The sequence below is a fragment of the Sphaerodactylus townsendi genome, linkage group LG08 (genome assembly GCF_021028975.2).
Source record: "Sphaerodactylus townsendi isolate TG3544 linkage group LG08, MPM_Stown_v2.3, whole genome shotgun sequence".
Lineage (NCBI taxonomy): Eukaryota > Metazoa > Chordata > Lepidosauria > Squamata > Sphaerodactylidae > Sphaerodactylus > Sphaerodactylus townsendi.
The window spans coordinates 113,654,822-113,668,203 of NC_059432.1; the positions used below are offsets into that span (position 1 = coordinate 113,654,822).

The 13,382-nt window shown below is 46.3% G+C and overlaps 1 protein-coding gene across 1 annotated transcript in view; it reads right to left on the reverse strand.

Moving 5' to 3' along the window:
• Positions 1-12,977, reverse strand: part of TPRG1 (tumor protein p63 regulated 1) — a 36,706-nt gene extending 23,729 nt beyond the window's left edge. Inside the window, exon 1 of the mRNA XM_048506417.1 lies at positions 12,909-12,977. Within this exon, the coding sequence (XP_048362374.1) occupies positions 12,909-12,976 (68 nt within the window). The 5' untranslated portion in view covers position 12,977. The remainder of the gene's footprint in view (positions 1-12,908) is intronic.
• Positions 12,978-13,382: the final 405 nt, after the last annotated feature.

Consider the following 13,382-nt stretch of genomic DNA (forward strand, 5'->3'; position numbering starts at 1 on the left):
CGGCAGCCTCCCAAAAATCGGGACAATTTGAAGAACCCACGGGACGCGGGACGAATTGTTTAAAAGCGGGACTGTCCCACCAAAAGCGGGACGTCTGGTCAGCATACGTAAAGCCATAGAGTTCCCGGCAATTCTTAGAGAGGAATGGCATCACTTTCTTCTACCACCACTTACAGCAGGAGGCACATCACATAACACCACCTAAACATTGACTCCAGAAACCACCCATCAAACCAGCAGCGCTAACAACAGTCAAATGGTGCCAACAGCTTTATTGGGCTGAAGCAAAATGGGAAAAATAAAGTCTGTGCGTTACTTTTTATTGGCATCGACCAAGAGAGTCCATATGCCGACCAGTCAAAAAGGCTTCGAATTGATTAGAAATGACCCCAAAAAATTTCCTCTCAAGGTTACTATTTCAAGGAGCAGCAGTGGCGTAGGAGGTTAAGAGCAGGTGTATTCTAATCTGGAGGAACCGGGTTTGATTCTCTGCTCTGCCGCCTGAGTTGTGGAGGCTTATCTGGGGAATTCAGATTAGCCTGTGCACTCCCACACACACCAGCTGGGTGACCTTGGGCTAGTCACAGCTTCTCGGAGCTCTCTCAGCCCCACCCACCTCACAGGGTGTTTGTTTTGAGGGGGGAAGGGCAAGAAGATTGTCAGCCTCTTTGAGTCTCCTGCAGGAGAGAAAGGGGGGATATAAATCCAAACTTCTTCTTCTTCTTCTTCTTCTTCTTCTTCTTCTTCTTCTTCTTCTTCTTCTTCTTCTTCTTCTTCTTCTTCTTCTTCTTCTTCTTCTTCTTCTTCTTCTTCTTCTTCTTCTTCTTCTTCTTCTTCTTCTTCTTCTTCTTCTTCTTCTTCTTCTTCTTCTTCTTCTTCTTCTTCTTCTTCTTCTTCTTCTTCCTCCCATGATAAAAATGGGCCATCGGGGTTTCTTTGCCAGGTTCTGGTGGAAAATGGCGCTTTGATGAACAGACGATCCTTTGGGATCTCTCTGCCACACAATCCTGAAAGGAGCGGTTGCTGGTCAATTGCTGGCATTAGGGCAGACAGAGTCTGGTCCCAGCCTCTCCATCAACTTTCGGAGACCTTCAGTTTGACAGGTAAATGGGTTTGGGTTTCTTTTTTGACCCACTAGCTGTGATACAACCTGGAATCCGTAATGTGTGTGTCAGAAGGAGCAAGCTTGTTTTCTGCTGCTCCAGAGACTAGGACCAGGAGTCATGGGTTCAAGGTGCAGGAAAAGAGATTCCACCTAAACATTTGGAGGAACTTCCTGACTGTCGGGGTTATTGGACAGTGGAATGCACGACCTCAGAGTGTGATGGAGTCTCCTTCTTTGGAGGTTTTTAAAGAGAGGTTGGATGGCCACCTGTCAGGAGTGTTTTGATTGTGTGTTCCTGCATGGCAGGGGGTTGGACTGGATGGCCCTTGGGGGTCCCTTCCAACTTTGTCTTTTAGAAGCTGCCTTTCTGTTTTGTTTTGTTTTTCTACCCCTCCATTTTTTAGATTTTTACTTTCACTTTTTCTGGGGGCTCTCTTTATTGGGCTCTTTGCATTTTCCCTTTACTATATCTGCAGCATGATTTTTTTTAAATACACTTGAGGAGAAAGAAAAAGAAAATAAGCTTTCTTCTCATTTGACTGGACTTGTATTGCACGGAGACATCAGCATGCCAAATGGATTACAAGATCACCTCACTTAAAGGATTTGCAGCTAACAGACAATAAACAAGTTAATTATACTCACTCATCTGACGAAGGTACGTGAGAAATTCTTTTATGGTAGCGATAACAGATTTTCTGAGTATGTATTAGTATTACGGGACTCTTGGCAGAGGCTGGAATTTGTTGTGAGTGAAGCTTGAATTAAAAGCTGTTTATAAATATTTAGCTTCATGTCATCACTGTAAGAATAGTTTCTCTTGAGCCAGAGTCCCCATGAGAACCAAAGCCAGCTTTTATCTGGAATTCTACCCTATAATATAAACAACTGATTTTCTGACTTCCTTGGAAATTGCTCTACTCATTTCAATTAGTTGCTGCCATCTTGTGGACTTAATGGAATTACAGCTGACGACCAAGACTCAACACTGTACTGAAATATAAATGACCTGGAACTCCTAAATACATTGCCTGCACCATCTGGGAACAATTACAATTTTTGGCTTTTTTTAATCTTTCTCTTTCTTTTGGATCATTTTGCTAATTTTGATTTTTCCATATAATTCCATATGAATTTCCATATAAATATTTGGACAATCTGACCCTTTCAGTCTGTATTAACATACTAAAATTATACTTAAACGTGTATGTTTATGGTACTTATCAGGACTTATGCATTAATATAACTATCCTGTAGTTTTTTTGTTTGTTTTTATGCTTTTATTTAAAATCATTAAAACTGTCACTTGAGGCCTGAGATTTTAAACTTACCGGTACATTAAATGATCAGATAAATAATGAATGAGTTCAATATCTAGCAATCAGAGGTATATTATTCTAATCGTGGAGGCTTAGTGTTGCTCTCAACGAGTTGATGTCACTTCCAGGTACAAATATGGATGAGATATCATTGCACAAAGAGGTTTTCTCAAGCCATAGTGATCTAGATCTTATGCGTTGCTCAGTGCAGTGATAAAGAAGAAGAACAAGAGTTTGGATTTATATTCTCTCTTTCTCTCCTGTAAGGAGACTCAAAGGGGCTTACAATCTGCCCCCCCCCCCGCCAACAAAGACCCTGTGAGGTGGATGGAGCTGAGAGAGCTCTGAAGAACAGTGACTTGCCCAAGGTCACCCAGCTGGTGTGTATTGGAGTGCACAAGCTAATCTAGTTCACCAGCTAAGTCTCCACAGCTCAAGTGGCAGAGCAGGGAATCAAACCCAGTTCCCCAGAACAGCACCTGGCTGTTCTTAACTACTACACCCATGGTGGCTCTCTGATGTCACAAGCTAATCTACAATGTCACAAACTAATCTCTCTGATGTCACAAGCTAATCTAGTTCCCCAGATAAGTCTCCACAGCTTAAGTGGCAGAGCAGGGAATCAAACCCGGTTCCCCAGATTAGAGTGTACCTGGCTGCTCTTAACTACTACACCATGCTGTCTCTCTGATGTCACAAGCTAATCTACAATGTCACAAGCTAATCTCTCTGATGTCACAAGCTAATCTAGTTCACCAGATAAGTCTCCACAGCTTAAGTGGCAGAGCAGGGAATCAAACCCGGTTCCCCAGATTAGAGTGCACCTGGCTGCTCTTAACCACTACACCCATGGTGGCGAACCTTTGGCACTCCAGATGTTATGGATTACACCATGATGGCTCTCTGATGTCACTTCCGGACATTCACTTCCTCATTGTGTGACATCTCCCCCCCCCCCGCCACTCCCACCCCATTTTTAACCTGCCATTCTAACAAGCCTGGGCAGGTCACAAGGAGGCATCTCTTGAAGTTCCCCCGAGAAGGCTGCTTCTAGCTTGACATGGTTAATCGCCATTGAAAGACTCTCCTGCTAAGAATTTATCTAATCCTTTTTAAAATAGCCATGAAAGCTAGCAAATGCCGCCCAAAGTACAGGTAATACATTTTACAGTTATGTATCCTGTGAAGAACATAAGAACATAAGAATTAGCCTGCTCGATCAGAGCAGAGTCCATCTAGTCCAGCACTCTGCTACTCGCAGTGGCCCACCAGGTGCCTTTGGGAGCTCACGTGCAGGAGGTGAAAGCAATGGCCTTCTGCTGCTGCTGCTGCTGCTCCCGAGCACCTGGACTGCTAAGGCATTTGCAATCTCAGATCAAGGAGGATCAAGATTGGTAGCCAGAGATCGACTTCTCCTCCATCAATCTGTCCAAGCCCCTTTTAAAGCTATCCAGGTGAGTGGCCATCACCACCTCCTGTGGCAGCATATTCCAAACACCAATCACACGTTGCGTGAAGAAGTGTTTCCTTTGATTAGTCCTAATCCCACCCACCCCAGCATTTTCAATGGATGCCCCCTGGTTCTAGTATTGTGAGAAAGAGAGAAAAATTTCTCTCTGTCCACATTTTCTACCCCATGCATAATTTTATGGACTTCAATCATATCCCCCCTCAGCCGTCTCCTCTCCAAACTAAAGAGTCCCAAACGCTGCAGCCTCTCCTCATAGGGAAGGTGCTCCAGTCCCTCAATCATCCTCGTTGAACCTATTTCCTTTCACCTGCACTAACCCTGCTTCCAATTATCTGGATGTTGGTGTGAAATGAGGACTTGCGTTCACCCAACCTGGAAAACCGCAGGTGATCAATCTATTGAGAGATTGCTGCTGTCAGAGTACGGGACTCAGAGAAAGCGGCTCTTGCCAAGAGTTAAGGAAGAGCAATTGCTTTTGCAGTTTTTTGTTCACCTGAACAGGTGGGACACCAGGGGATCTCGTTCGTAACAGGCAGCAAGTGACATAACCCTGCCAAAGAAGCATAACGTGAATTCTGAGTCTGCTCTTCAGGCTTCTGACATTTCAGACAAAACCAGGAGGGGATGCTGTCATTTATTGGAAGGTCACATGTGATCAACACATCGATATCCTTATTCTGATCAGAAGAATGCCAGCGGGGTGACCTTGGGCTAGTCACAGCTTCTCGGAGCTCTCTCAGCCCCACCTACCTCACAGGGTGTTTGTTGTGAGGGGGGAAGGGCAAGGCGATTGTAAGCCCCTTTGAGTCTCCTAAAGGAGAGAAAGGGGGGATAAAAATCTTTCTTCTTCTTCTTCTTCTTCTTCTTCTTCTTCTTCTTCTTCTTCTTCTTCTTCTTCTTCTTCTTCTTCTTCTTCTTCTTGGGTTGCAGTTGAAAGACAAGAGAGAACCCTTACGTAAAGAATAGCGTTCCCTGTGGTCGTGGCCAGCTAGCCCAGTAGCACATGCATAAAAACGCTCTTCTTCTTCTGTCACCGTTTACCCTCCGTCACGCAGCGACGATCTTTGTGCAGTGGGTTACAGCTGCTGCCAAAGCAACAGTTTCAAAAAAATCTGCAGAGCCCATTCAATCTCCAGTGGGCAATCCAAAGCCTTGCTGGGCAAAAGCCCTACTTGTTCTTTTTCAAAACAACACTTGGGTGCTATCAGGGTGGGCCCGTGGGTATGGGTGGGCCCATGAGTGCCACGCTGCTCTTGCCCTGAAATTCTTCTCTGTGTGACTTCTCCAGTGATCTATGGAAATGATTTCACTGCCTAAAGAACATACCTCCAGCATCTCTAGAAATGGTCAAAGAAGAAGAGGAGGAGGAGGAGGAGGAGGAGGAAGAGGGCAGGAGTAGGAGTAGGAGTTTGAATGTATACCTCACCTTTCTCTCCTATAAGAAGAAGAGTTTGGATTTATATCCCCCCTTTCTCTCCTGCAGGAGACTCAAAGGGGCTGACAATCTCCTTGCCCTTCCCCCCTCACAACAAACACCCTGAGAGGTAGGTGGGGCTGAGAGAGCTCCGAGAAGCTGTGACTAGCCCAAGGTCACCCAGCTGGCCTGTGTGGGAGTGCACAGGCTACTCTGAATTCCCCAGATAAGCCTCCACAGCTCAGGTGGCAGAGCGGGGAATCAAACCCGGTTCCTCCAGATTAGATACACGAGCTCTTAACCTCCTACGCCAAAGATGCCCCTAAGGAGAATCAAGGTGTCTTACAAGCTCCTTTCCCTTCCTTTCCCCACAACAGACACCCTGTGAGGTGGGTGGGACTGAGAGAGTTCAGAGAGAACTGTGACTAGCCCAAGGTCACCCAGCCGGAATGTAGGAGTGCGGAAACACATCTGGTTCACCAGATAAGCCTCTGCCACTCAGGTGGAGGAGTGGGGAACCCAGCCCGGTTCTCCAGATTAGAACCCACCTGCTCTTAACCACCACACCACGCTGGCTTGCTCAGAGAATTCTCATCGTCCTGCCCAACGCTGCCCATCCCTGCATTTGAGAGGAACTCATAAGAGCAGAAACTGTTTAGAAAACCTGCATGCCAGGGAGTAGGACAATGAAACTGTGAGTACACTTGAACGCCTCGTCCCCCTGCTTCCTTCCAAGAGACAACCACCCCGAGGAATCCCCATAACATTTCAGGGAGAATTGCCCTGCACCGCAAACAGCCATGATGTTCGACGAGAGAAGGCAGAAAGTGACAGGCCAGGCCGGCCAGACTTTTTGCGGGCTGCAGCGTCTGCCCTTCACCGCTTCCGGCGGGCGTCAGGAGAGCAGAGCCCCGCCGCCGTGACGGATATCCAAACGGACAGGCCTCTGCGGGAGGACGCTCTGATTCAGGGCCTGACACCTTCCTTTTGTGCCCCTGCCAAGCCGATGCCGGGATGATGGCGGGAGGTGACGGGGAGGAAGGAGACAGGCCGTTTGTCAGAGCGGACATCAAATGAAGGTCCTGACCCATTTAGGACATTAAAGATGCCGCGGCGCTTTCTTTCTCTCTCTCTCGCTTTCTTTTTTGCCCAAGATGAAGGTTGTTAACCTCAAGGCCTTGGCCGGCTTCCAGCTGCCGTAATAGTGTCCTGGTTTCCAAGTGGAATTTGCTTTGCAGAAATTGCTGGGATACTTTATGAGGCAGAGGCTCTTGAATGAGGCCGCAGGAACGGCTGGGCCTCCCAGCGTGGGAAGACAGAGAGAATATTTTACGTGTATTAGAAGAGACTTAGCTAGGATTGCTCAACATGGCAGGAATTTGGGAATGTGGGACATGGTGGCGGAGGGGGTTTGCCAATATCACATGCACCGTGGCAACCCCTCTAGGAAAAATGAAAGTTATGCCACCTTATTTGAGAACTAATATGATGTAAGGTGCACTCTAATCTGGAGAACAGGGTTTGATTCCCTGCTCTGCCACTTGAGCTGGGGAGGCTTATCTGGTGAACCAGATTAGCTTGTGCGTTCCAACACATGCCAGCTGGGTGACCTTGGGCTAGTCACAGTTCTTCGGAGCTCTCTCAGCCCCACCCACCTCACGGGGAAGGGAAAGGAGATTGTAAGGCCCTTTGAGTTTCCTTACAAGAGAGAAAGGGGCGGGGTATGAATCCAATTCTTCTTCTTCTTCAGGAATTCTTGAAAGCTCTTTGGTAAGACCACCAAGTTTCTGGTGATTCCTAAATTAACTTGACATCGCATCTGGGTGTTGACTGGAAGCGATGTCATGGCTCCTGGAAAGCAGTGGTTTAATTCCTCCCCCTCTTGTTGTGACTCAGAACAAAAGTGGGCAACAAAGATTTTGGGCAGGAGGTGCCCACTACAACGGGAGACCCAGCAACCTCACACTGAGCACATTTGCTGTGCCCAAGTGCTCAGACAAATCTGTATTTCAGTCACTCCCAGCATCTGCTTTGATGGGAAGGTGATATAGAAATGTATTGTTGAAGGCTTTCATGGCCAGAATCACTTGGGTGCTGTGTGGTTTCCGGGCTGTATGGCCGTGTTCTAGCAGCATTCTCTCCTGACGTTTCGCCCGCATCTGTGGCTGGCATCTTCAGAGGATCTGATAGTAGGAATGGAAAGCAAGTGGAGCATATATACTGTGAGGTCAAAAGGCGACTAATCAGCTCCACACAAACACAGGACAACTATAGACAATAGCAATCAAAGGGAACAAAGGCCAGGATACTTCTATTCAGATGCATTCACCTATTGACCTTGCTATCTTCATTGTTACTCACATGCTACAGACTTCTTTGTGACTCACATGCCAGGCTACTCTATTCAGATGGCCTCACCTGCCGGATCCCACCTCTGCCCTGCCCTGGAGATTTGTGGGTGGAGATTGAGAAGGAAGGGAGAGCTCGAGCAGAGTATAATTTTTAAAGAGAGGCTGGATGGCCATCTAACAGGAGTGCTTGGATGATGTGTTCCTGCATGGCTAGGGGTTGGACTGGATGGCCCTTGGCGTCTCTTCCAACTCTGTGATTCTATTCTATGATTCTACGAACTCAAACAAGAATAAAGTAGAATTACGCTTTTACTAGAGGTAGGATCTGATATTAATAGTTCCTTTGCGGTTGATTATTATTTGTGTGTATGAAAGGGGGTTATTTGATTTGGTCTGCTTTCAAGTTAGAAATTTTATTAGGTCCGTAAATCATGAAGTCCTGCTTGCTTCCTGTGGTTAGCATAGGTAGAAAACGGGATCATTTTTCCTGTTGGGCTGTTTGAAGAAACATGTTTGTAAAAATATGGTAAAGCCCTTGTCAAGGAAAGTCTCCTTCTTTTGGATTTCTAGTCAAAACTAAGTATTGGAAAGTATTAAGTATTTGACAGGCAGTCAATGAGAGGATAAGTAGTTGTTTCTGTTGGCAGCAGACGATAGGACTTGCTAGAATGAGTTTAAATTATGGACAGAAAGATACCAGCTGGAACAGGAACCTTTTTTTGCTGCAAGAGTATTTCACAATAACAGAGAAATCACAATGCCCCGCTCTGAATGCCTCGCCTCCGGCCCCGGCGGGCCCCGCCCAGCCCCATTGGCGCTACGCCACTGTTTGAATCCCACCACCATGGGAACCTGCTACTAAAATTTTTGGATCCCACCACTGATGCTTACTCTAGAGCAGGGCTGTGCTTGGGATGGAGGAACACCCCCTGCACCAAATCGAGCCTGCTGCCGTCATGTTCTTTGAGAAACTGAAATGTCCCAGTACCTCCACGGGGCAAAGTGCCAGGAATCGGATGTCTAAAGTTGCAGAGCGACAGAAACATCAGCTGCCCGAGCACGGCCCGTACTGTCGGTCGGAGCTGCCACAATTAATAGAGCTGAGATGAGACTGATGGGACGCCCCGGAACAAAGGATCTTGTCTGCACACTGCAAAACCCTTGCCAAGTGATTCATAAGAACAGAAGTCATTATCGAGACAAATGGGGAAAGCTTTCCGTCTCGCGCAGGTGAGGCAGCTGAAGGAACCTGATGGCATTCCAGAAGTGCGCGTCGAGAGGATTTCTAAAAGGGTTCAAAGTCACTCGAAGGACTCCCGGCAAAGCCCGCCTCCTTCGAGAAGGCATTTGGGAAAGTGCTGTTGCGTAAGGCTGCTTTGGAACATGCTGCTGCTAAGAGAGATCATATTAATAAGTTTTGCGCGAGTCCATCGATTTTCTTTAATGACATAGCTGTGAATTTTAATAAGCCGTAAGGTGACCTTGAGGAACGGAGAGGGAGAGGGAAACTATTTCAGATATGTGCAGTGGTGGGATCCAAAAATTTTAGTAACAGGTTCCCATGGCGGTGGGATTCAAACAGTGGCGTGAAGCCAATGGGGCTAATGGGCACTTATCGGGCCAGTGGCCGGGCATTCCAAATGTATGGCGTTAATACCTCTTATGTTACTGTAAAAAACTCTTACTGTAAAAAAAGTTCCTAATTTCCAGCTGGTATCTTTCTGTCCCTAATTTAAACTCATTCTAGCAAGTCCTATCGTCTACTGCCAACAGAAACAACGACTTCTCCTCTAATTGACTGCCTGTCAAATACTTAATACTTTCAAATACTTAATTTTGTTTCTAGAAATCAAAAGAAGGAGACTTTCCTTAAACAAGGAACTTTACCATATTTCTAAAACATGTTTTTAAAGCAGCCCAACAGGGAGAATGATCCCGTTTTCTACCTTCGCTAACCAGCCACATAGGAAACAACAGGACTTTATGATTTTGGGACCTCATGGAATTTCTAACGGAAAAGCCGACCCAATTAGCAACCCCCTCTCGGCACACACAAATAATTAGTAACCCCCTCTCGGGAACTGGCGAGAACCTGCTGGATCCCACCTCTGGATATGTGTATACATGAGGGTAGTTTCAGATGGAAGCCAAATTGGATTTTTTGTGGAACAGGTAAATTTGAGCCCCATAGCAACTTAGTGACCAATACGATTTTGGGGGTATAATCTTGGTGTAAGTGGTTAAGAGCAGGTGGGCTCTAATCTGCTGAACTTGGTTTGTCTCCCCCCTCCTGCACATGAAGCCTGCTGGGTGACCTTGGGCCGGTCACAGTCCTCTTTGAGCCATCTTGGTCCCGCTTGCCTCAAAGGGGTCTGTTGTAGGAGAGGAAGGGAAGGAGTTTGCACCACCGCTTTGAGACTCCTTACAGGAGAGAAGGTGGGAGTATAAATCCAAACTCTTCCTCTTTCAAGAGTCAAAGCTTTCTCTGTCAGAATTCATCATAGAATGAAAGAGCTGGAAGGGACCCCTGGGGTCATCTAGCCCAACCCCCTGCACAACACACAGAATTCACAACTACCTCCCCTCGCTCCCCCAGTGATCCGTGCTCTAAGCCAACAAGAAGGCAAAAAGCCTTTCCAGTTCTGCCAGCACCAGTTTTTTATGCATTTTGTAGTTGTGTTCACAAACACACACACACACACACACACACACCATGTTTCTTTCTTTAAAATTCCAGCTGTAAACAACTCAGGCCAAACCCAAAGTCCTAGCTGAGATTATAATAACCTAGAAGAAGAAGAGGAGAAGTTTGGATTCATACCCCACTTTTCTCTCCCGTAAGGAGGCTCAGTGTGGCTTACAAACTCCTTTCCCTTCCTCTCCCCACCACAGACACCTGGTGAGGCAGGTGGGGCTGAGAGAGTTCTGAGAGAACTGTGACTAGCCCAAGATCATTCAGCAGGCTTCATGTGCAGGAGTGGGGAATCAAACTCTGTTCTCCAGATTAGATTCCACCACTCCTCACCACTAACTTCCATTGCAATTATTAAATCACCTTCCATTTACCCGAACCTGGGCTCCTCAAGCTAAGTTGAATTAAAATTGTTCCGGAGGGTTGGTTCATAGCAGAAGAACAGGATCTGAGTCGTGCATTTGTGTGTGTATGGAAAATGTCCTCAACTCATAGCTAACTTATGGCAACCTCTTAGGGTTTTCAAGTGTAACAGGGAGGTAAGATAGAGACACTAATAATAAGGAAAACGTTTACCTCCCCCCATTTTTTGTTAGAGTATAATAATCTCAATAAATCAGACAATGCAATATTAAATCAGAAAGTTGCATCTAATAATGCAAGAAAATAAACATGAAATAGTAAATGCAGTAGCGTAACCCAACCACTAGATGTCAGAACAACAAAACCCAAAAACCAGCAGGCAAACCTGTACCTAAGGAAAGAAAGTAGTTTAAAAAAAGACGCCATTTACTACAGTTAACATACAAATGTCCAGTGTCAACACATTTCAAATTAAGGCAGCCCAAGTCCTCCTCCAAACAAGTCCTGGTGATTCCTGTTTCTAATGACTGAGTCAGGGACATTTCGTGATTTATAATCCTGCAGTAAAAATTCTTTCCATAAGCAACAGATTCCGTGGTCTTCAAAACAACTAATATTTTCGTGCTCCTGCAAGGATGCTATAGTTAACAAATGGGAATATGCCGTCAATATGTGATACTAAATCCTCAGTTGCATGTACTGTTTTCCATATTATTCCCAGGGTTTCAAGGCAAGAGATATTCAAGAATGGTTTCGCCACCAAACGCAGCGCTCAGACACGAATTAGAGAACACGAAAGGCACTGCGGACTATTTCAGCCAGAGAAATCAGCAACAGCCAAACACTTGATAAACCAACCTGGACACAGAATATTATTTGAAAGCACAGAAATTCTGGACCACTCTGACAACCACTACGCCAGACTGCACAGAGAAGCCATTGAAATCCACAAGCACATGGACAACTTCAACAGGAAGGAAGAAACCATGAACATGAACAGAATTTGGCTGCCAGTGTTGAAAAACTCTAGAATCAAGACAGTCAGCTCCACACGAACACAGAACAACTATAGACAATAGCAACCAAAGGAAACAAAGACCAGGATACTTCTATTCAGAGGCATTCACCTATTGACCTTGCATTCTTCATTGTTACTCACATGCTACAGACTTCTTTGTGACTCACATGCCAGGCTACTCTATTCAGAGGGCCTCACCTTTTGACCTCACAGTATATATACTCCACTTGCTTTCCATTCCTACTATCAGATCCTCTGAAGATGCCAGCCACAGATGCAGGCGAAACGTCAGGAGAGAATGCTGCTAGGACACGGCCAAGCAGCCCAGAAACCACACAGCACCCCGGTTTTGCCATTGCCTGCCTCTATTCCATCAAGTCATTGATAAAAAACATTGAATAGCACTGGGCCCAGGACACAACCCTGTGGCACCCTATTGGTCACTTCTCTCCAGGATGGAGAATGAGCCGATGGCGAGCACTCTTTGAGCCTGGTCAGTCAACCAATTACAAACCCATCTAACAGTAGCCTTGTCTATCCCACTTGCTTGCAAGAATATCAGGGGGGCACTTTGTCAAAGGCCTTACTGAAATCAAGGTATGCTACATTCACAGCATTCCCTTCATCTACCGAGCTTGTCACGTTACAAAAGAAAGAGACCAGATTAGTCTGGCAGGACTTGTTTTTTGAGAAACCCATGTTGATTTTCAGTGATCACATCATTCCCTTCCAAGTGCTGACAGGCTGTCTCCTTCACGATCTGCTCTAGACTCTTTCCTGGTATTGCTGCTGGGCTGACTGGGCAGTAGTTGTTTGGATCCTCTTTCTTTCCTCTTTTTGAAAATGGGGACAACATTAGCCCCCCCCCTCCAGTCTGCTGGGACTTCTCCAGTTCTCCAGGAATTCTCATAGATTATTGCAAGTGGTGCTGAGATTACTTCTGCCAGTTCTTTTAATATCCTGGGATGTAGTTCATCGGGCCCTTGAGATTTGAATTAATTTAAAGCGCACAAGCTAATTTAGTTCACCAGATAAGCATCCACAGCTCAAATGGCAGAGCAGGGAATCAAACCCGGTTCTCCAAATTGGAGTGCACCTGCTCTTAACCACTACACCACGCTGGAGGATGGGAAAGCCACTGTGGTGGTTATTTTTAGCTGTTCTGTGGTACTTACTTCCAGATTCCACAATCTGGCTTAGCAGGGTCAGAGCCAGTAGCTACGGGGACCTTGTCCCCCTCCATGTTTCTCGAGACAGTTGGTGGCAGCCGTGTGTGTGAGTGTGTTTGTGCATTTGTGTGACTGTGTGTGTGTGTGCGTGAGGGAGATTGTTCTGTCCTGCAGTCCTGTCTATTCGATGCCAGCCCTGTTGTCGTCTCCTCCGTTCCTGGCAGCCCTACCGGAAGGCACAGAGGAGGGGGCCGAGGGAGGCGGTTTCTCTGGAGATCCTATTACTTTGTGTGTGTTCTGGGCTGTTGCTGCCGCAGGGACAGTATCATAAATTAGTCTCTCCGCTGCAGCTCCCTAATTTAGTCATCTCACCAGAGGGCTGGCATTTCATTCAGAGTTTAGAAAGCTCAGGAGGCAGCGCGGAAAGTCGGAGCCCATTCATGCTTTCGGCTGCGCGGCCAATTCTGAGTGTCTGTCGAA